Below are 23743 nucleotides of genomic sequence, written 5' to 3' on the forward strand. Positions count from 1 at the left end.
TAATTTCTGTTCTTCACACACAAAAATTCAATTCCCACCATTGTGCCTTTGTGTAAAATGTCCCTTTTGAATCCCTTTTCATCCTTGTCCATCAGTGCCTCTCCAAAATTACTCTATATTTACTTTATATTATTTGTACAAGTTTGTATTGTTGATCTGTCCAAAATCATTTCACTCCAGTAAAATGTATACTCTTTAAGGACAGAAACTGTTTCATTTTTGTCTATGTACCCTTCTGTGCCTAGGGAGAGATGGAAAAGTTACTAGATTCAGGACACATAACTGACCACATAATCCTCATCAAGTTACATAAGCTCTCAGAGCCCCAGGACACCATCTAAGATAATATGTTTTGAAATAGTTATTTGCCCATCTACTTTGGCAGAAGAAGTTACTTCCTAGAAGTTCACTGAATCCATGAAATCAAAGATCTGATCCCTCTCTTAAGCCCCACCAAATAACAGTACCCTAGACATCATGAATATTACAAATGATTGATGTTAAATATGAGTGGGTTTGTACAATAAAGAATAAGCTCTATCATAGTTCAGAAAAATTGGAAATAATTCCTCAAGGGGATAAAGGAACTTTGAATTAAGGATGTAGCTTTTGAGCTGACCACTTCAAAATAGATAGTGTTTGATTAATTCAGAAAGAGGGAGGGAATTACAGATTTAAGATATCATGAGTAAAGACAAAAATAAGAACAACATGATGTATCAGGAAACAGAGAAAAGCCTAGTTTTGTTGGACTTCAGGGTTCATTTAATGAGATATAAAGTTGGAAAGAAAGAACAGACTGGATTTAAAGAAGTTTCAATTTCCATGCATAAGGAATTTGTTTAAAACAATGTTCAAGGAGGGCTAATTTGTGTGTGATAACTACTAAGCAACCATAGATGTAGATTAATAATAATATCATTAATAATGTTAAAAAGACAAAAACTTAAAATCAAAAGACTTGAAACTATACTTTCAGATTAGATAAATACAAAGAGTTATACATGGACCAACAGATTCCTGCTGATTTCCTCTGTGACATTTTTCTTTCCTTCCACCCCTCCCTACATATGCATTCCTATATTTCATCTCTTCCCTGAGATATGAGTTGGGGCATAGAACTAAAATTAGGAACTCTGAAGGAGTTGAGAGAGACCTTTTCTATGTGTTGAACACTCTTTCTGTAGTAAAACAAAACTTGTAATGCCCTTTGAGGCAAAGCTGAAATAAAATCTCAAAGTAAAAGACCTTGAATAAGAAGTTTTAAGTCTAAATCAAAAAGGTTTAAGATGAACTAGAGTGATGCAATGGATAGATCTAGGCAAAGTAGGTGGTGCAGTGTATAAAGACCGGGGACCTAGAGTCAGGAAAACTCATCTTCCAGAGTTTAAATCTGGCCTCAGATACTCACCAGCTCTGACACTGAGGAACTCAGTTAATTAAATTCACTTTATTTCATCAGTTTCCTCATCTGTAAAATGATCTGGAGAACAAAATGACAAATCGCTCCAGTATCTTTGCCAAGAAAATTCAAAATAGGATCATGAAGAGTCTGACATGACTGAAAACAACTAAATAAAAACATGAACAATGAATAGCTTGCTGGGTTTAGAGTCAGAAAAAAATGAGTTCAAACCAACTTTCACTCTTACTTACTGTATATGCCAAGAGAGAATTCAACCTCTCCAAATCACTCTGATATTAATTCTTATTATCTGGAAAATAGGAGTCATATATGTAGTTCTTAACTGTCCTACAGAGTCCTTTTGTGACTGAAATGAGCTAACATTCTTTAAGTACTTTAGAAGTTTGAAGGCTCTAAAAAAAGGGAAGCCCACCAATAAAAAGACCATTTTTTTAATTTTTTTAAATTTTATTTAATTAGATGATTTAAAATAATTTTCCATGGTTACCATTTTAAAGCTAAAAATATTTCATAAAAATTGTGGATTCTGTTTCTCTTCCCCTTCTCCTGAAGATCAACTTTGATGCCTTAATGTGGTATGGGAGTAACTCTGGGTCTTCAAAAACCATAAAAATAGAATACAAAGTTTTGACAAGTTCTGCCAGCTGTGAGCAAGGTCAGGTGAGACTGTTTCTAATGTTCTGAGACCAACTCACTATGTATGAAGGCATCATTACAAAGTTGGTCACAGAGTAATGATTTTTCTAGCCACAGTAACCTGCAAAGATCATCAAAGAGCTGCCTCTGTCCCTACAGTCCCTTTCTCCAATTGGTGGGTTCCTGATTGATGGGTTCCTGCTCAGAATCACCATTTAAGGAACTTCTCAGGCAATTCATGTCTACTTTGGCCTCTTCTCACCCTCTGCCTTCCAATACTCTTTTATGTAAATTGAGATTATCTTTTTTTGACTTGTATTTGTGTTCTGTGAAGGGTTAAATTGGAAGGGGGGGGGAGAATTTGAAGAAAAGTCAGGAAAGTGGTTTGGTAAAATACAAAACACTTATTTTGAGAAAAGCTCAGATAAGAAATAGAAAGGAAGAAAGTGAGAGAACTCTTGTACCTATACCTAAGATCCCAATCCTAACTAAAATTTTTTTAAATCCCTAAATCTTTATGTTTTTGAGGGCAGTGTCTTCATGGCCTGGCCCATCTACCTACTCTGCCTATCTAAGAATATACCCACTATCTAACTACCTAATTTAATCAATAAACTTTAATCAATCAGCATGAATCTCCTTTTACTTCCTTAAATCTGTTTCTCTTTACCCACTGTCAGTTATTTTCCAACTGCCAGTTTGTCTCAGAACCACAGACAGACACCTCTGCTCACCAGGGAACCCAGAGATAAAAGCCCCATTCTAACTGCCTGCAACTCATTTACCAACTCCTAGCCACACCCTCCTAACTGTCATCAATTGACAGCCTGCATAGCAGGAGGACTCTTACTCAGAAATATTTTTGCTTCCTTGCCTCTTAAAGAGGAAAAGGAAGAGATTAAGAAAAACCTTTCTTAACAATTCTGAGAGTCTAGTACATTGCCTTGTATAGAGTAAACTCTTAAGAAATGCTTCACCTGTATTTCTCTCATATTAATAGTGACAATTTATGTGAAAGGAATACAAATGAGTGATTAGTAATAATTGAAAATAAGTTATTTTATTCTAAAACTGAGAAAGCTGGAGTTAGAAAGCAATGTGGATAAAACCTAATCCAGCCTTTTCATTTGAGCCAAGAGGAAAAGTGGCTCATAATAAGGTCACACAGATAATAGTTTATAGAGATGCATTCAGTGTCTCCTAACAGGGGACAGTAGTGGTTCCATGATACCCTGTACATTGTAAGCATTATTTTTAAAAAAGAGTCTAAGGAGCAGCCAGGTAGCACAGTAGTTAGAATAACAGGCCTGAACTCAGAATAGCCTGAATTCAGACACTTCCTAGCTCTGTGACCCTGGGCAAGTCACTTAACCTCAATTGCCTAGCCCTTGCCACTCTTCTACATTAGAACTGGTACTATGAGAAAAGGTAAGAGTTTCTAAAAATAAAATACAATCTAGTTTGACATTTCTTTTTATCTTTTTTAATCAGTTTTTATAATACTAAATTCTTTTATCTCTAACTTCAAATAAATAATCCTGACTTAATGGGAAAAGCACACTTATAACAAAGGCATAAATTCCATAAACACTTACTGACCTCTTATTATGCTTAATCCACTTTGCTAGATACTGAAGATAAAAAACATATACCCTTCCCTCAAAGAGTCTATGTAGTCTAATAGAAGATTCTGATAAGATAAGCCATGTACTCAAAGTTGTAATATAAGGAAAAGTATTAGAAAACTAAAGGAAAGTTCCAAAATGCTATCTGAAGCTTAAGAAGGGGAAATCCTTTAAAGCTGGAAAGACTGTGGTAGGCTTTCTGAAGGATGATGGCCCTTCATCTGAACTTTGAGAGAAAGAAACGGCATCTGGGAATCATGGCCTGGAGAACAGCATAAGAAAAGGCATGGATATTGGAAAAGTTGAGACAAAACTAAAGGAGAGTGAATAATAGCATTTATCTAGAATACTAATTCTGTGAAATAAAATAAAGAGATACAGCTAGAGATGTAGCCCTGCAGCAGATCATTGCGATATTGAATGTCGGGATAGAGTTGATTCTTTATTTGGTAGACAGTAGGGAGAAAATGCAAGTTTCTTAATAGAGAACTTGAATAATAAGAGTAGTGCATGGATGAATTTGAAAGAGAAAAGACTGACATCAGATAAGACCAGTTAGGAGTCTCTTAAAATCCATGTTATTGATGAGAAGAACTTAAACAAAAGGGGTTATAATGATAATCATAAATAAGAGAACTATTTTGGAGAGCAATTTGAAATTACACCCAGAAATATATAAAACTGCATATGCCCTTAGACCCAGCTGGGTCTGTTTCTCAAGGAGATTAGGGAAAAAGAAAAAGAACCCATATGCTCCAGGTTTATAGAAGTTCTCTTTGTGGTGTCAAGGAATTGGAAACTGAAGAAATTACTATCAGTTGAGGAATGACTAAATATATGATTGTGATGGAATATCACTGTGCTATAAGAAACAATGAATGAACTGAGTTTTTAAAAACCTGGAAAGAATGACATAAGATAATGAATTTACTCAAGAAATAAACTGAGAATGTTACCTCCAGAAAGGTAAAACATGAAAGTCTTAATTTATATGAACATATTGGCTTCCATGATTTGTGATTTCATTTGTATATCTTCTTTTTCTTTTTATATGGAAATCCTTGTTTTGTTTATATTTGTAAACATTTAGACTAATAATAAAAAAGAAGAGATAGAACTGAGAACTACTGTAGAAGAGGTAGAACCAACAGGAAGTAGTGACATACTGGACATGGTGGGTAGCACAGAAGGAAGAATCAAAGATGGTCCCCAAGATTATGAGTATGGATAACTGGAAAGATAATGAGGCTATCAAGAGAAATAGATAAGTTAATAGAAAGGACAAAATTTGAGAGAAAAGATGATTTCATCTCAGAATATGTTGATTTTAAAGTGCCAGTAAGATATCCAGGTAAAAGCAGAAATATCTAGGATATAGTTGGAAATTTGGGAAATTTGGGACTGAAGCTCTGGGAAGATGTTAGGGATGAAATGTTCATCAAGAAATCATCACATTAGAAATAGTCAAAACAATGGAAGTAAATTAAAATCACAGCTAGTTAGTAATATAGAAAGAAGGAAGAAGGTAAGAGAACCAAGGACCAAAATTTTCAGAGAACACTGTAAATGGGAAGAATAGGAATACAATAGGGAAGCCAATGATGGGGTCTAAGAAGGATCAATCAGAGAAGACTCAGGTGACTCCAATGTCAGGAGGAACCCTGGGAAGAAATGTATACAGAAGAGATATTCCTTACCACTATCATTTAAATAAAACTCCTTTCTTCTTTTTTTCCTTTAAAAATTCATACCAATCTGGTTTCCATTTAGCTTTCCAGACTTATTACACATAACTTCCACTCGGGAAATGCATTGTCTATACCAGCCTATTTGCTGTTTCATAAATATGACATTCCATATATTATCTCTCTGCCTTTGCCCAGTCTGCCCCCACAATGGAGTGTAATGTCTCTACCTCTGAATGAATCCCTAATTTCATTTAAAGGTCAACAAAAGTGTTACCTCATACAAAAGGTCTTTCCTAAGCCCCTCCTACTAATAGTTCTCCTTCCAAATTATTTTATGTCTGTTTATTTATGTTTTCTATTTACTAATGTGTATGTGGTATGTCCCATGATAGAATGTACATTTCTTGAGAACAGGGACTATTTTCTTTTTGTTCTTGGCACCATAGGATCATACTTATAAGGAACCTGAGAGATCATTAAGTTTAACCCCCTTCATTTTACAATTGATAAAACAAGCTCACAAAGATTATGTCACTCTTCCAAAAACACATACCAGGGGGATTGGAAGAGGAGGGTAGTGTTGAACTCAGATCCTCTGACTCTAGAGAGTCACACTGTTTAGCACATAGTAGACACTTAACAAATGCTTGTCGATTGATTGGTTTATTTTTATCTCACAAAAGGTCTTTAAGTGGAGAACGGATGACCAGTTGTTCAGAATATGGAAGGGGATATTCGTAGTTAGGTACAGGTTAGATTAGCTTGCCACCAAAAATCTCTTCCAGCTCTAACATTCTATTATTCTAATTCAGGTCATATCACTAATCCTTTAAGAGAATGAAGTTTATTATAAAAAATACCATGCTCCTAATTAGGTGTATTCCATTCCAATGATTTTCTAAGATTCTGAGATTTTGTGGTTAGGAGTATATAATCATTTGAACTATATAGACTGTTATAAAATTAGAAAAATCTCCATAAGCATATTTTTCATAATGCTAGACCAATAGGGAGATTTTTTTCAAGGGTAACAAGTCACTATCTCTTTCCCTCTAGAATAAAAGCCAGATATGATAGGCCCCTAGGCAAATATGTGATTGTCTTCTAGAAGAGTACAGTACTACCTGACCTTAATAACCTATATATAAAAAAATCCATTTGATTGTTGATACATATAAACAAGTGAGCCATCATAAAAAAAAATGAGCCATTGAGATTGAAATGTCACATTCTAGAAAATACTACAGGGCTCATATAACTACTTCAGTGCCCATTCTAATGTGAGTTTTTAAAACTAGAAATCACCCTAGTCACCCCCCCAACACACACACACACACACACACACACACTTACACATTCACACACCCCACATCACACCACACCAGTCACACAAACACAGGACAAAACTGTATCAAAAAAACAAACCTTGTGTTTTGGTACTTCACAATTTCTTGGAAAGGAACTGCAAATTTATAGAGAAAGCATTAAATTCTCTAGGTTATCAAAATATTCAAGAGAGGTCATTAAAAATGCAAAATTGACCTTTAGAATCCTTGAGAGGGGAAGCAGGCATCACCAAAATTTGTTTGCATTTGGTGTTGATTCATATCTTGCAACCATTCCAGGCACGTTGTAACTAGCAAACCGTCTTAGACATCACAGACCTATAGGATTGTTATCATTTTTGAAGAGACAATTCATTCATCTTAGCCTTTCCTCAACCTCTGTTTTTCCAAAAGCTACATAAACAGGTTTTAGGAATGTGAATATGGAGAGTTTCCTGTATATAAATCACTGTCATAATTTTAAATTCTATAGGTTTTATTAAGTCTGTAAACCTTTGTTTTAGGATTCATCTCTACTTCTACAGTCTACACAAAATGTTACTGTCAATGCTCGAAACTCTGAAGGAGAAGTCACAGGCAGATTAAAAGTTGGTAAGTCTTATGTTTAATCATGACAAATAATCTATATTTTTAGTTTCATAAACATTTAAACTTAAAGAATATTACTTACCTGCTACTTCTCTTAAAGAGCTCAAAATTATTTATACAGAATTCTCAAGTCTTAAATGTCAGTTTCCAAGACACCTCAACAATAAAGATCATGTGCAAGAGTCATAAAGAAAAAGGATATGGCAAAACAAATATTGCTACCGGAGAAAGTAGACAATTATTAAAAGTTATTGTATTTTTACTCTCACAAAAGCTATGCAGATAGAAAGCTAGACTTCTACCAATAACTTTGTTCAGTCATTCAGTCATGTCCAACTCTTCCAGACCTTTGGATCATATCATGCCAATACTGTCTATAGAGTTTTCTTGGCAAAAATACTAGAGTAGTTTGCCATTTCCTTTTCCAGTGTATTAAGGAAAAACAGAGGTTTGCCCAGAGTTACAGTTGCCCAGAGTTGATAAGTGTCTGATACTGGATTTGAACTCAAGTTTTCCCAACTCCAGGCTCATTCCCTATCCCCTGAGACACCTAGCTATAATTTGTTGGGGTTAAGTTTTGGCACTGTCTATTTTAAAATCAGAGGTAGAGTTTTTTGAAGGTTTTTTTGGTGATTCTGTGTCTTTAGAAACTGATGAAATACACTTAATGATGCATCTTTTCTTTCATTAAGTTGACAATAAGATGTCAGATTTTTATATTCAAAGTACTTCTAGCATTGCTCTATTTTGGGTTCTTTAATTTATTGTAAAGAACCCATTGTATCCAAGCTTTGCTCAGGAAGTTTTATAATGATTTTCAGTCAAAGGGAATAACATATTGACCAATCTAGCAGTCTTTTTATTTAATACATATTTTCCTAAAATAGACAAAAATTCAATATTGTTTTCACATTGTATTATTGTTTATCTTATTTTCTGATGTCATTACAAAAACTTTCAAGTTTTTTCTAACCCAGCCCCACAAAATCTCAGAATGAAAAGTTCTTCAGAGGTCAGCTAGCACTCTGTGGAGTGAGGGACATTTTCCTTGATGCCTTGCTCTCCCTTGCCTCACATATCCAATCAGCTAAAAAATTGTGTTGTTTCTACAACATGATTTTCCTCTGACCCCTTATTTACTTACTTGTCTTATACAGCTATCCCTTTAGTTCAAGCCTGCAAAACCTCTTACGTGGATTGTTATAATAAACTCTTGATTGCCAAAGTGATTTTTTTTAAAGAACAGATCTGAAATATAACTTCCCTACTCAGTAAACTCATGTGGCTCCCTATTGCCTGCAAAAAAAAAAAAAATAGATCTGTACTTTTATTTTTAAGTTTGTTTATTTATTTAATTAATTAATTTAGAATATTTTCCCCATGGTTACATGATTCATGTCCTTTCCCTCCTCTCACCCCTCTTCCATAGCCAGTGAGCAATTCCACTGTGTTTTATGTGTCATTGATCAAGACCTATTTTCTTATTATTAATATTTTCACTAGCATGATCATTTAGAGTCTACATCCCCAATCATATCCCTATCGACCCATGTGATCAAGCAGTTGTTTTTCTTCTGTGTTTTTACTCCCACAGTTCTTTCTCTGGATGTGGATAGTGTTCTTTCTCTTAAGTCCCTCAGAATTGTCCTGGATCATTGCATTGCTGCTAATAGAGAAGTTCATTACATTCAATTTGCCACAATATATCAGTCTCTATGTACAATGTTCTCCTGGTTCTGCTCCTTTCACTCTGCATCAGTTCCTAGAGGTCATTCCAATTCACATGGAATTCCTGCAGTTCATTATTTCTTTGAGCACAATACTATCCCATCACCAACAGATACTACAATTTTTTCAGCCATTCCCCAATTGAAGGGCATCCCCTCATTTTCCAATTTTTGCCACCACAAAGAGTGCAGCTATGAATATTCTTGTACAAGTCTTTTTTCCTTATTATCTCTTTGGGGTAAAACCCGGCAGTGGTATGACTGGATTAAAGGGCAGGCATTCTTTTAAAGCCCTTTGGGCATAGTTGCAAATTGCCTTTACAGAATGGTTGGATCAATTCATAACTCCATCAGAATGCATTAGTGTCCCAATTTTGCCACATACCCTCCAACATTTATGACCTTGTTCTCATGTTACCCAATCTTCTAGGTGTGAGGTGGTATCTCAGAGTTGTTTTGATTTGCATTTCTCTGATTATAAGAGATTTAGAACACTTTTTCATGTGCTTATTGATAGTTTTGGTTTCTTTATCTGAAAATTGCTTTAGCTCCTTATAAATTTGAGTAATTAGACCTTTGTCAGAGGTTTTTGTTATGAAGATTTTTTCCCAATTTGTTGCTTCCCTTCTAATTTTGGTTGCATTGGTTTTGTTTGTGCAAGACCTTTTTAACTTAATGTAATCAAAATTATTTCTTTTACATTTTGTAATTTTTTCTATCTTGTGCTTGGTCTTAAAATCTTTCATTTCCCAAAGATCTGACAAGTATACTATTCTGTTCACCTAATTTACTTATAGTTTCCTTCTTTATATTGAAGTTATTGACCCATTCTGAGTTTATTTTCGTGTAAGGTGTGAGATGTTGATCTAAACGCAATCTCTCCCATATTGTTTTCCAATTTTCTCTTTTCCCAGCAGTTTTTGTTAAATAGTGGATTTTTGTCCTAAAAGCTGGGATCTTTGGGTTTATCATACACTATCTTGCTGAGGTCATTTATCTGAAGTCTATTCCATTGACTCTCCCTTTTATCTCTTAGCCTATACAACATTGTTTTACTGATGAGTGCTTTATAGTACAGTTTAAGATCTGGTACTGCTAGGCCACCTTCCTTCACATTTTTTTTTCACTATTTTCCTTGATATTCTTGATATTTTGCTCTTCCAATTGTGAATCTTGAAATTTCTCAGACTTGTGAATGTTAAAAAAATTCCCCATTGGGGAATTCTCCATTGGAACAATTCCCTACTGGGAATATTCCCCATTTAAAATGTGAGAACTCTACTTGGATCAGAAATGGGAGGACCTCTACTCCACCCGTACTTAAGACTGCTTAGGGGAGAAAACTCCTTGCTGAACAATGGAAAGTACTTAAACCCATACTTAAGCCATGCCTATTTTTAGAAAGGGGTGCTAAGTACCTATAAAGGTCAGGCAACTTGTGAACTTACAAGGAGCAAAGAGGTGAAAACTTACTCAGAGCTTTCCTGATGTGAATTACTCAGAAGTTTTAGTCTACCCAGAAAAGGTGAGAGCAAGATGTGAATTAAGAAGGTGATAACAAAATGTGAATTAAGAATGGCCAGTCCTTTGGAAAACATCTACTGTGATTGGTAGATGTAAGGACTTAGGGGAGGTGACATAGGAGAAATTGCCCTTTAAAAGGAGACGAAAAACTCTCTCTGGAAACGGTCAGCTAGGAAAGGCTGAATTGAAGAGGCAGCTGGGAAAGGCTGCCTTGAAGGGTCTCTCTTGAGATTCTCTTGGGGACAATTCAGATTGAAGATTGAGCTAGTGGAGGCAGCTGAGATGATGCTGGCCTGGTGTCACTAGATTCCGTGATTGGACAGATCTTGTGGTGAGCGATAAAAGACTGACTGATCTCTCTCTCTTAAGACTCAGGTCTAGACCATGTTGGTTTAAGGCCCTTCATACTTATTCCTTTCTTACTCTTTCTCTCTTTCTTTAATTCCTCATTGTATTATTAATTAAAGTCTCTATAAAACCCAGTTGACTTGGGTATATTCATAATTGGGAGTCTTTCTCTGGTGACCACCTTATATTTGATTTTAAACAAGACACTGTAGTGAAAACATATTTTCTGTGGTCACAATTTATTCACCCACTCATATCTATCACAGTTTATATCTTCCACTACTTTACTCACTACAGTTTACAACCTCAACTATTTTAACTATTACAGTTTATGGCATCCACTCTTTTAAATGCCACACAATAGAATTTTGTTATAATTTTTTTAATTTGGTAAAAAAGTTTCTTGGTAGTTCTATAGGTGTGGCACTGAATAAGTATTTTAATTTGTGTAGGATTGCCATTTTTATTATGTTAGCTTGTCCTACCCATGAGCAATTAATGTTTTTTTTCCAATTGTTTAGATCTAGTTTTAATTGTGTGGAAAGTATTTTGTACTTTTGTTCATATAATTCCAAAACTGTAGTTTTTATAAGACAAGATTTTAAAATTTTAAAGCCCTTTATAATCTGACTGCAACTTCTTACCAGCTTTAATTTTGGTTCCTTCTTACCCCATACTCTGTGATCCATCCAACCTGGCCTTCCTTCTGTTCCTCAGATGATATGTTTCTTGTCTCTGTGTCTTTTGTATTGGTTATCTGAAATGCCTAAAATGTACTTCCTCCTCATCTTCATTGCATGGAATCCTCATTTTTCTTCAATATGCATCTCAGGTAGCACCTTCTTCATGAAGTCTTTCCTAATCTATCTAACTGCTTTTGCCCTACCCCCAAACTATTTTAAAGTCAACTGCTTTGTGTTTATTTTTATTAATTCCCTTTTTATTATATATATGCATATATATGTACATGCATATATACATATACAAACAATGGGAGGGTGCATACAAACACACACACAAAGCTATATAGAATATATTAAGAGGCAGTGTTGCCTTCTGGATAGAAACTGGCCAAACAGCTAGGAAGACCTCACTAATTTCCTTGCGCTCCAGGAAACATTAGGACAATGATGGTGAACCTATATGGGTGCCAAAAGTGGTAATCAGAGTGTTCTCTGTGGGCCCTAGTCCACCATCTTCCCCCCACCCCACCCCACCCAGTTCATTACTAGAAAGACAGAGGGACTCCAGTGGAGCTGCTCCCCTCACCCTCTCACCACACCAGACAGCATTTTTTTCACATCCCCCACTCCTCTACCCAGCAGCCCGGGGGGGGGGGGGGGGGGGGGGGGGTTGGGGGGGGGGATTGCTTAATTCTTCCCCTGTGTGGGCAGGGCACTCACTCTCTGGGATGGGGTGGGGGCAGAATCCAGCACTCTTGTCTCTAAAAGGTTTACCATCACTGCCCTAGGAAAATAGAATGTATCTACTTCAAGAGAGTGGAAAGAATCCCTTGATATTTGACTAGTGTTTTTTTTAACAAAAAACAATTAGCATAATTTGAGGTATAACATAATCAAACCAAAAATCAGTCAAATGCCTTCCCTCCTAAAAAATCAAGTAAAAGTAAATATGAATAGCCAGCATATGCAGACATCAATAGTAAATAAGTAGTAATTAGAATCACAATAATAGTAAGACTTAATAGTTTTCCTTTCTTAATTAAGGAATTTGGTTAATTTGAAATTCATGGGAAAAGTTAAGCCACATAGTTTAACTCATCTCATTGTGCAGAAAAATGGAACTCAAAAGGGTGGGAAATCTAGTGAGATGAAATAAAAACAAGCCTAGAATGGGGTCATTTCCAATGGGTAAAGCAGATATTACTCCCCATCCAATCCTATACTAGATGTATGGAGGATGTGACCTTAGCTCATATTTTATGAATATGTCCTATATTTGAATGATTCTCTCCTCTTACATTTATTATAGTTGGTAAGCTTATTGGAATATCCATTAAGAAAATTTATATTAGGGTGATGGTGATAGCAATAGAAAATATAGGATGGATGGATAGAAGAGATAATTTAGGAAAGCATCTAGATATACAAAGATATTTATAGTAGCTTTGTCTTTTTAATTTTATTTTTTAAATTATTTTTAAACTTTGAGATTACTCATCAATAAAATTTTAAATAATTATTTTCTGATCTTTTGCAATCTACATTCTCTCCTTCCACCATTCCCCCCTCCCTAAGATGGCAGGTATTATTATATAGATTATATGTGTGTTATCATATAATACATATTTCAATGTTGGTCATGTTGTGAAGCAAGATTCACATCACTTAGAGAAAAACTCACGAAGGAAATAAAGCAAAGAATCCTCTCCATTCAGACTTCTTGAACTGCTGATAATAGTTAAGTCCTTCACATTTGACCATGAAATTTTGTTGCTATTACTATGTACTTTGTTCTAGTTCTTCTCACTTCATTTTGCATAATTTCATACAAGCCTTTCCAGGTGTTTTTGTGATCATTTTGTTCAGAATTGTTCTTAATGTATTGTATTCTATTACAATCATATGTCAAATTTGTTCAGACATTCCCCAATTGATGAACATCCCCTCAGTTAACATTGTTTTACCACCAAAATAAAAATAATAATAATAACTGCTGTGAGTATTTTTGAATAAGTAGATCCTTTCCCCTATCTTTGATCTTTGGGGAATATAAACCTGCAATGATAATCCTGGGTCAAAGGCTATGCAATGTTTTATGTTTCTTTAGGCATGGTCACAAATTGCTCTCCAGAATAGTTGTATTATTTCATAGGTCCAACAACAGTGTATTAATGTCCCAAATTTTCTACATCCCCTCCAACATTTATCAATCTCTTTTTTGTTATATTAATCAGTAAGGTATGTGTGAAATAGTACCTCAAAGTTACTTTAATTTGTATTTAATTAATTATGATTTGGAGCATTTTTTCATGTGACTGAAGATAATTTTAATTTCATCTGAGAATTTCCTGTTCATATCCTCTGACAATTTGTCATCTGGGAAATGCCTTATAATTGTATAAGTTTGACTCACTTATCTAAGTATTTGAGAAATGAGACCTTTGTCAGTTACTTGCTATGAAAAATTTTTCCCAGTTTGTTATTTTTCCCTTCTAAGCCGTGTAGCATGGGTTATATTTGTGTAAAAGCCTTTTAATTTAATGTAAAGTAGATCATTTTGACTACATCTCATAACATTCTCTAAGTCTTGTTTGTACATAAATTCTTCCCTTATATATAGATCTGACAGGTAATCTATTCCATGATTCTCTAATTTGTTTATGGGCTCACTCTCTATTTCTAAATCATATATCCATTTTTACTTTACCTTGGTATCTGGGCATGAGGTGCTGATCTGTGCCAAGTTTCTGCCATAATGTTTTCCAGTTTTCCCATATATTTTTGTTGAATAGTGAGTTCTTCCAAAATCTTTAGGTTCATCAGACAGTAAGTTATTGTCATAATTTACAACTATATTTTGAGTGCCAGATCTATTCCATTAATCCGCTACTCTATTTATTAGTCAGTAACAGATTGTTTTGATGGTTGCTTAACTATAAATCAGCTTGAGATCCAGTAGAGTTAAGCCACCTTCCATCATATTTTTTCATTAATTCTGTAAGGGGAAAAATGAGTTAATTATGAAAAGATTGGGCTGGATTGTTATAAAATATAGTTGCCAGGAATTTAATTAATTCCAAAGAGATTTATTTATAGTTTATTTACAAAATATAGAAAGAGTGAAGTTAGAAAATCAGAGAGAGGATAGGGTAAGATATCTAGCTTAAGCACTAAGTATTTTGCTCTGATCTCTGGCTCAAAAACAGGCAGAGGAGTTTAATCCTTGACCAAAGAGGCCTCAGCCCTTGTAGCCAAGGTCCTGAGGATACAGGGACCCTCTCTCTGTAGAAATAGGTCTCTCCTGAGGCTAGTCTCTTCAGAAAATCCAGGAAAGGAGTCAGCCTTTTTCACTCACAACATGCCAGTCCAAAGGGGAGAGATTCAAGGACAGTCTCACCATGTACAGGATCTCAGGTCCAGTAAGCAGATTCTTCACCAGCCTCCAACTTGAACTCAAAACTCCAGCAGAAGACGAAGTTCTTTCTGAAGATCTCTGTGAAGATCTCTCAAGATTCTCCACAAGAAGTTGTAACTCCCTTTTAAAGACATTTTCTTTTGTGTCACTTCCTATGCTTCCTCCACTTTTTACATGGGAAAGTCATAGTCTAAAACCTTGCTTAGGACTGCCCAGGGGGCAGTCAGTTGATTCTGATTCGTCACCCACTATTGCACATGTGGGTCACAGACCTCCCCACTCAACTGTAAGTAAGGTGTTTATACTTTTGGTGAGTAAATCTAAAAAATGGGCAGGGGAATTAATTTAATCTTCACAATCAGGGAAGAGATTTAATCTTCACTATTCACTTAATATTCTTGCCCTTTTGTTCTTTCAGATTAATTTTATTTTTTTCTAATTCTATGAAATAATTTTGGTTAGTTTGATTGGTATAGCACTAAAGAGATTAGTTAAATTGTTATTCTTATTATGTCAGCTTGATCTATTCATGAGGAGTGAATGCTTTTATTGGTGGTTTAGATCTGACTTTATTTGTGTGAAAAATGTTTTGTAGTTGTGATCATACATTTTATAGAAGCACTTTGTAATGGCAAAGAATTGAAAACTAAGGGATGAAGAGTGTCAGTAAATTGGAGAATAGTTGAATAAATTATACCATTTATACTATATGAATATAATGTAATGTTACTGTGCTATAAAAATGATAAAGGGATTGGTTTCAAAGAAACCCAGGAAGACTCCTGATCTCTGGATAATAATTGTCAAAGGAGGAGCCAAAAATCAAAGATAACTCCAAAGTTTTGAATATGGGAGGCAGAATTAAAGGTAGAACCATTGGTTTGGGATTATTAGATGGTACAAAGGGTACCTGAAGTCTGAAAGATTCATCTTCCTGAGTTCAAATTTAATCCCAGACATTTACTAGGTATGTAACCTTGTGCAAGTCACTTAATCCTGTTTGCTTCAGTTTCATCTGTAATGTGATCTAGAAAAGTAAATAGCAAACAACTCCAGTGTCTGCCAAGAAAATCACAAATGGAGTCAAAAAGAGTCTGATATAACTGAAACAACTGTTCATCAACAATAACAACAACAACAATGAAGAGAAACAGATTTAGATATATAGGGTCAAGGGGGCAGCAAATAATCTTGTTTGGGGGCTTGTTGAGGTAGAGCTATTGGTAAGAAATTCAGGCAAAGACATCTGGAGCTTGACAGTGAGGTCAGAAGTAGAGAAAGACCTGGGAACATTTGTATTCATGTGAAAAACACACCAGGAATGGCCTCCAAACCACTCTTAGAGTTCCAGCATTAGGTAAATACTGTAGAGATTTCCCACGTCAACTATAGGAACATGGCTAAAGACAGGGACCAAACCTTTAGGAAGTTCCTTCCACCAATGTTTGCTGGATCCTTTTGCTGACTCAAGCACTGAGAGATTAAGGGACTTGTCCAAGATAATATAGCCAATATATATCTAAGGTGGGATTTGACCCCCTGTCTTCTTAGTTATATAAGTTGGCTTTTCATCCACTATACCAAGATGCCTCTGTGTACCACTTCTAACATCATGTAGCCTATTTATTCTTTAAAGATTGTCTTATAGTAGAATACATGTCAATTTAAAGCTGTGCAATTTAGCCTATCACTTTTATTACATGTATTTTAACATATTCGATGTATATTAGTTTCTCTTCCCTGACATCTCAAATATAATTATATAATTAAAAATATGTAATGTAATTATAAATTGAGAAGTAATTATGAATGTACCAAAGTAATTATATGTGTGTGTGTGTGTGTGTGTGTGTGTGTGTGTGTGTGTGTGTGTGTATGCATTCAGGCTTAAGTACAAGATACTTTGTTCATTCCTATTCAAAATCATTTTGTTAGAAAACCCATATTTCCAGCATATACAGATAATTTCAATCTAGCATTATCCTTTCCAGCATTGTGTCATTCTCAGATTTGATGAAAATGCTACCATTATTTTCATCCATGCCACTGATTAAAAAATATATTAAATATAACTAAACTGAAGACAGAACCCTATAGCCATGCCATGAGAGACCTCCTTTAAGTTAACATTGATCCATTTGCCAACCAGCTACTGTAATATAGTTTAGCACATATCTTTTCATTGTGCCCATAGGGATATCATGAGAAACTGTCAAATACCATGCTGAAATCCAGACACAAAATGCCTATAGTCATTTCTTACAAAAATACCCCTGTCAAATAAAGGAAGCCCTTTCAGCTTTGTACTATTGTTTTTCCTCGTAAAACTAAGTATAATCAAATTTTGTGTAGTGCCCTACTTACATTTCTTTGTAATACTGGGAGAAAGCAAAGAAAGCCCTAAGTACATTGACAAACTTATCAGGGAGCATGGTTATGAATTTCAGAGATAGGCAGGCATGGAGGGGCCACAACCAATATTTTTTGAGATGATATCTGCATGAATGAGGTTATCAATCCATTTGAGTTTTTGAAAGCCTGTCTCAGAAGACTGGCTTCAAATTTTATTTGATAGTGGCAATAATCATTATTTCATTTAGGAAAAGAAGTAGTTCATCAGTGCCAGATTTTTTTTTTCCCCATCAATGCTTAGATTAAGTAAAAATGCATCCCTTTTTGATTTAAAAGTAGTTACCTTCCATGACCCTTTTCATCAAATTACTTTGCCTTACTTTGCATCTATATGAATAAAGTTACTTTTTTTAATTTATAATGAACTCGTAAGCTTTCTTATAGTCTAAAATTTTAACTAGACTTGTAGACTTATAATTGGAATGGATTTTGAAAGACAACTAAAATTATAGTCTACCCTATTGCTTCAGCTATTCTCACTGATAAAAATCTAACTTTTTACTGATATTTGAAAAAGCATAGCTTTTACTACTGCATCATTTTTAAAACAATGAAAAAACCTTTTTGGTTAGGTTTTCTGATATGTAAATAGTGTCTTATGACAGAAGAATAATTATTTCTCAAGTCTATCAATTCCATTAATAAATAAATTGATCACTTTGGAACACCGAGGGAATCTTTCAACCAGTTTCAAAAAATAAAACAAAACAGAAAACTTTAATCAGTATACTAAATGGAGCTCTATTTACTGCAATAACATAAAATCCAGCCCCATTGTGTGCAGTCATTCTCAATGGAAAGGAAATATAGAAAAAGATAAAAGAGAATAATTTATCCATACTTTTAGAAAAATTTAGATTCTGTTCTCCTTGAAACCTGTCTTTATGGGTAGCAGCTAAATGTGATCAAAACTCATGTAATTTGGTGATAGTTGTTGAAGATTTATGGTGGATATAAGCTGGGAAATTTTGCTTAAAGGAACTGAGTAGGCAAGGAAATGGGATTGGGGTAGAATCTAAAGTCAAGATTAATTAAAAAGAATCTATTAAGCATATATCATATGCCAGGTACTGTTACATGCTAAAAATATAAGATGCAGACCTCAGATCTTGCAAAGAATTAGATGGGTGTCTACTCCATGCATGTAAATATTTCCTCTAACAGAATGGTGTGAATTTTAGTTTTACTCCACCCTGCTTAGTCTTTAGAATTCTAGCAACCAGGAATGTATACACCCCAACTTAAGGATTAAATGTAGGGGAGGATGGCCTATAACTGGCATGTGCTAGCAAGTGACAAATCAGAAACAACTGACTGATCCCCTGGGCTATCCTAAGCATTGGGACATGTGAAACACAGGAAGTGATGTAAAGAACTGCCTACATAATTCACAGCACTTCAGCTTTTGGCAGCGTTTGGCATGCTTGAGGCTTTGGCGGACTTGGCATTGGAGTTTACTGGGAGGAGCTCTGTAGCATGGTCTAGGTGAGGGGATTTCCCTGAGTTGGACTTGGTGAGTGAAAAGCTAACTCCCCTTTTCCTTGACCTTCTGAAGGCACTATCCTCCAAGGAGTCCCCTCACCTTGGAGGAGGACATGTGGCTGGAAGCCAGACTAAATTTAATCTTCTAAGAAGGTCTGTTGGCTGAGGTCTCTGAACTCCCCTTGGCTTAGGACAGGCCAGAGTAGATCTTCTACCCTTTCCCTCTTCTCCTTCTTCTTACTTTCTTCCTTGTATTGTAAATAAACCACCATATAATAACATACTGACTTGAGTATTTCATTGGGATTGAATTTAAATCCCTGGTGACCATTAATATAATATATTCAGTCATAATGCCTAATTTTACCCTTAACAGTCTAGCTAAATCATAAAGGTTGTGAAGAGTACACTGAAATCTCTGTGAAACTTTTCTTTCCTCTTTCTTTATTACCTCCTCAAGTCAGGCTTTTAAGCATCTAACTCTGTAGTTTAAAACACAGCTGCAAGATCAGGTGAGTATAAAACATTTTTTTTCTTTTTTCCTCAAATTGAATTGAACACAGCTGTCTTTTAACCTTAAGTGGCAGGGCCCTGACATCTTATCTGGGGAAGCTGTTTCCAAATCTCCCTTCCCTTAGGGAACAAACTTCCCAGTTAGCCAGCCCTCACTGACAATACTAACTGGCTAGATTACTCTTAACTAGCTGGGAGGAAAACCTGGTGAAAGTTCTGGCCTTGTCCTGCTCCTGGAGGTCTACTTTCCCAACTTGCCTGATTTTTGTCTTGCCATTGGACTTTGATGACTAATGAGGCTTATTCACATAATTCTGTCTCACTTAAATCCAATTGATATGCAAAACAAGACACCACCCTGTGATGGCATTGTTCCTCTTCAAAAATGAAGAATGAATGACAACAGAAATATAAAGACAAATGTAAAAACAGCCCCTCTCCTCAAGGAGTTTATAGGCTAGCTGAGGTTGAGGGACGATATAGTAAAGAGAATAGAATGGGATAATAATTTATGTCTATGTATACCAGTAATTATTAGATTATCTCTCTGTATCTATTTTTCCAGTTTGGTCATTTTTTCAGTGAATTATTTGAGATATTCTTCTATTTTTTCATTTTTTAAAAATTTTATCTTATTGTTTCCTGATGTCTAATTAGCTTCTATTTGTCCAATTTGAATTTTTAGGAAGGTATTTTATTCTTTGAGTTTTTGTGTCTCCTTTTCCATTTAGCTAATCCTACTCTTTAAAGAGTTGTTTTCTTTATTTTTCTCTCTCAATTTCCACTGTGTCCATTCTATTCCTTAGGAAGTTATTGTCTTCAATGCATTTTTGTACCTCACTTTCCTGTTGGTCTGTTCTAGTTTTTATGAAATTGATTTCTTCAGTGAAATTTCCCCTAACTATTGAGTTTTTTCTGTCAGTTCTCTTATTATTTAGTTTTTAACTTCTTTTCAAATTTTTTCCAGGTGTTCTTTTGAGACCTGACCTCCTTCCCCACTTTCCCTTGAGGCTTTACATGTTTCTTTTTGGGCACTGTTGTCCTCTTCTGAGATCTTATTTTGTTCTTTCCTCACTAAAGTAACTTTATAACGTCAGGATTTTTTGTTTTTTTGTTTTTGTTGTTTGCTCATTTCTAGTTGTTCTTTTTTTTCTTCTCTGTTTCCTTATCTGTCTGTGGAGGTCCTTCTCTCTTCTTGCTATAGAGGACACACTTCTCCAAGCTTGCAGAGTACTCTTCTCTGGTATTTGGGGTAAACTCAGGTGCCCTTTCCTCTTGTTGTATCTATAGAAGAGGTTGATCTGCTGACTTTATCTGGGGAAGCCTGAATTTAGCACCCTGGCTAGCAGTTGTTGTGTGGGCTGGACTGGTCCCCACTTTACTGCTTCCCTGCCCTTTCCTGGTGGCCTGGACTGGGCAAATCCTCTGCTCTCGGCTCTGCCTCCTCAAGCCCTCTGCTGCCACATGGGAGAGATTGTGAATCTTAAAAACTGTTCAGACTCTACCTTAGAACATTTGGTTAAAGCTATTCCCTTATTGTAACAATGGAGGTACTTGATCAGGAATGTATTGGGAATTTTAACATTATTCCACCCATACTTAGGCATACTTTAGGGGAAGATAAAGTTGTAAACTCCTGATGGAACAATGAAAAGTCCCTAACTCATACTTATAGTAAAGCTAGAACCTTAAGCTAGGTCTATTTTTAGATCTAATACAAAAGGGTGCTAAGTACCTATAAAGGTTAAATCACTAAAAGATCAAGCAACTTACAAAAGGCAAGCTTAACAAGAGGGGTGAAGTTTTAGTCTATCCAGAGAAGGTGAGAACAAAAGAAGATATGAACTAAGAATGGTCAGTCCTGAGGAAAACGACTACAGTGATTGGTAGATGTGAAAATTTAGGGGAGGTGACACAAGAGAAAATTTTCTTTAAAAGGAAGGAGCTTGAGGTGGAGTTTGGTAGTTGAAGTTCAGACTAGTTGGAGTTTGTAGTTCAGTTTGGAAGCTGAATTGGAGGAGGTCAGGAGTTCAGATCTTAGTTTCTGAACTCAGTTGAGGAGTTGAGGATTTCAGTGAAGGACTGGAGTTTTGCTTGGGACAAATCTTGTGGTGAGTGATTAAAGACTGGCTAGTCTCTCTTAAGGCTCAGGCCTAGGCCCTTCAATACTATTTCCTCTTACTCTGTCTTTCTCCCTTCCCTTAATTCCTTCATTTGTATTAATTAAAATCTCCATAAAAACCCAGCTGACTTGGGTATTTTCATATTTGGGAATTTTCCCATGGTGACTACTTATTTTTAATATAAAATCAAGACACTAAAAAATTATCTTTACAGTTTGGTCGAAACCTTTACAGTTTTGGAAATTCACAGTCTTGAAAACCATATTTTCACGGTCACAAGATTCTGTGACCGTGAAAGAGTTCAAGAGCACAAGAGCACAAGAGTTCCAGTTCTCTCTCTGCTCCCTTGTATTTTTAGGGCTCTGCAGCTATGTGAGAGTTCATCGGTTTCCTGACTTCTTTACCTATGTGGAGTGACTTGGGCTGGACCTCTTCCCATTTTACCATTTTGTTTCCTCTGTCTGAGCTGCAGCATATTGAACTATTCCAAGTCCTGCCGATTCTTGTAGATGCTATGTTGCCTGGGCCACTTTCTCCATTTCCCCCCAATGGGACATGTCACTATAGCTTTCCTTTGTTTCGAGGTGATTAATTTTCTTTTTGTTTCTGTGTGGAGGGATCAGAAAAGCAAAGCCTCATTTTACACTACCATCTTAGCTCTCAGCATGCAAATCCCCTACATAGGTAATTATAAAATGGGTCCAGGTTTTATAAGGAAGGTACTAGCAAATTAGGTGGATCATGGCTATTTATAGTTAGCATTTATATAACACTTAAAATTTTGTAAAGCTCTTTATTTATATCATCTCATTTGGTTCTCACCAATCCAGGAAGCATTATTATTATCCCCATTTTATAGTTATAAATATTGAACCTGACAAAAATTGCCACTTCTCAGAACCTCATATCTAATAATACCTAAGACAAGATTCAAACTGGTTTTCTTGACTCTAAGACCAATACTTTTATCTCCTATGCCACATGGCTACCAAATCAGGAAAGATCTGATATAGAAAGCTAAGCCTTGAAAAAACTATGGATTCTTAGAGGCAAAAGTGAGGGAAAATATTCCACAGATAAGTTAGCCAGTACAAAAGTATGGAGGTTATTAAGGAAAACAACAAGAAGGTCAGTTTACCTAGACTACAGTGTACAAAAGAGAGAGGTAATATATAGTAAATTAAAAAATATATATATATAGTAAATATATATATATATATATAGTAAATATATAGTAAAAAAAAGTAACATATAGTAAAAAAAATAAATAGTAAAAAAAATATATAGTAAAAATATATAGTAAAAAAAATAGTAGGTTGAAGGAGTTTTAAATACCAAAAAAGAAGTGTTTATATTTGATCCTGGAGGCAATTGGGAATGACTGGATCTTAATGAGTAGAGAAGTTATGTGGTCAGATTTTTGCTTTAGAAAATCAATTTGACTTCGAAAGACTAGGACTGTGGGTCATTGAGCCAGAAGGTCCTGAACCAAATGGAACAGAAATAGAAACCAAATCCAGGATCATTACAAGGTCTGAAAAGAGGCCAGCAAGAGGAGAGGACCAAGGTTCATTCTGCAAGCGTTCTGTTCAGGAGCAGTGGGCCAAATAAGGCAAAGACTGATCTCAGTTTGCTTCTTTCTGATGTTCTTTAGGCATAAATATCTTTATGCTTAGTTACCTGCAACAAGTTCTTTTGAAGTCTTAATAACTGCTCTGGCTTTTAGTGTTCTCCACGCCAACAGTCCTTTTTAAGCACTAGAGGACTGATATGGTACTTGGTTTACCATAGTCTTTTAGAGTTGTAATGGGCCTCAGAGATTATCTAGACCAATCCTATTGTTTTATAGATAAAAAGAGGGCAAGAGTAGCTCAAAAACAATCAGAGATTAACTGGTCCCACAGTTGCTTAGAGACAGATCTCAATCTTTTTGATGATCTGACCTTTTTTTAATTTTTTAATATCATTGTCATTGTCATTATAGTAACTAAGATTTGTATATAATACCCATGATGTGCCAGGCACTGTGCTAAGGACTTTACAATTATTATCTCATTAGATCCTCACAACAGTCCTGTATTAGTAGTAGTATCATTCCTATTTTATAGATGAGAAAATTGAGGCAAACAGGTTAAGTGACTTGCCCAGGGTAACATAGCTACGGTCTTACTGACTCTAGGTCCAAAACTCTAGCTACCTATTGTTCC

The 23743-nt window shown here is 35.4% G+C and overlaps 1 protein-coding gene across 6 annotated transcripts in view; it reads left to right on the top strand.

The window, feature by feature from the left end:
• The window catches only part of SGCG (sarcoglycan gamma), a 341738-nt gene that overhangs the window by 218860 nt on the left and 99135 nt on the right, over positions 1–23743 (top strand). For all 6 annotated transcript variants that reach the window (XM_056794687.1, XM_056794689.1, XM_007495215.3 and 3 more), the window contains one exon: positions 7225–7312. In XM_056794687.1, the coding sequence (XP_056650665.1) occupies positions 7225–7312 (88 nt within the window). The remainder of the gene's footprint in view (positions 1–7224; positions 7313–23743) is intronic.

This window comes from Monodelphis domestica, chromosome 4, assembly GCF_027887165.1.
Source record: "Monodelphis domestica isolate mMonDom1 chromosome 4, mMonDom1.pri, whole genome shotgun sequence".
NCBI lineage: Eukaryota > Metazoa > Chordata > Mammalia > Didelphimorphia > Didelphidae > Monodelphis > Monodelphis domestica.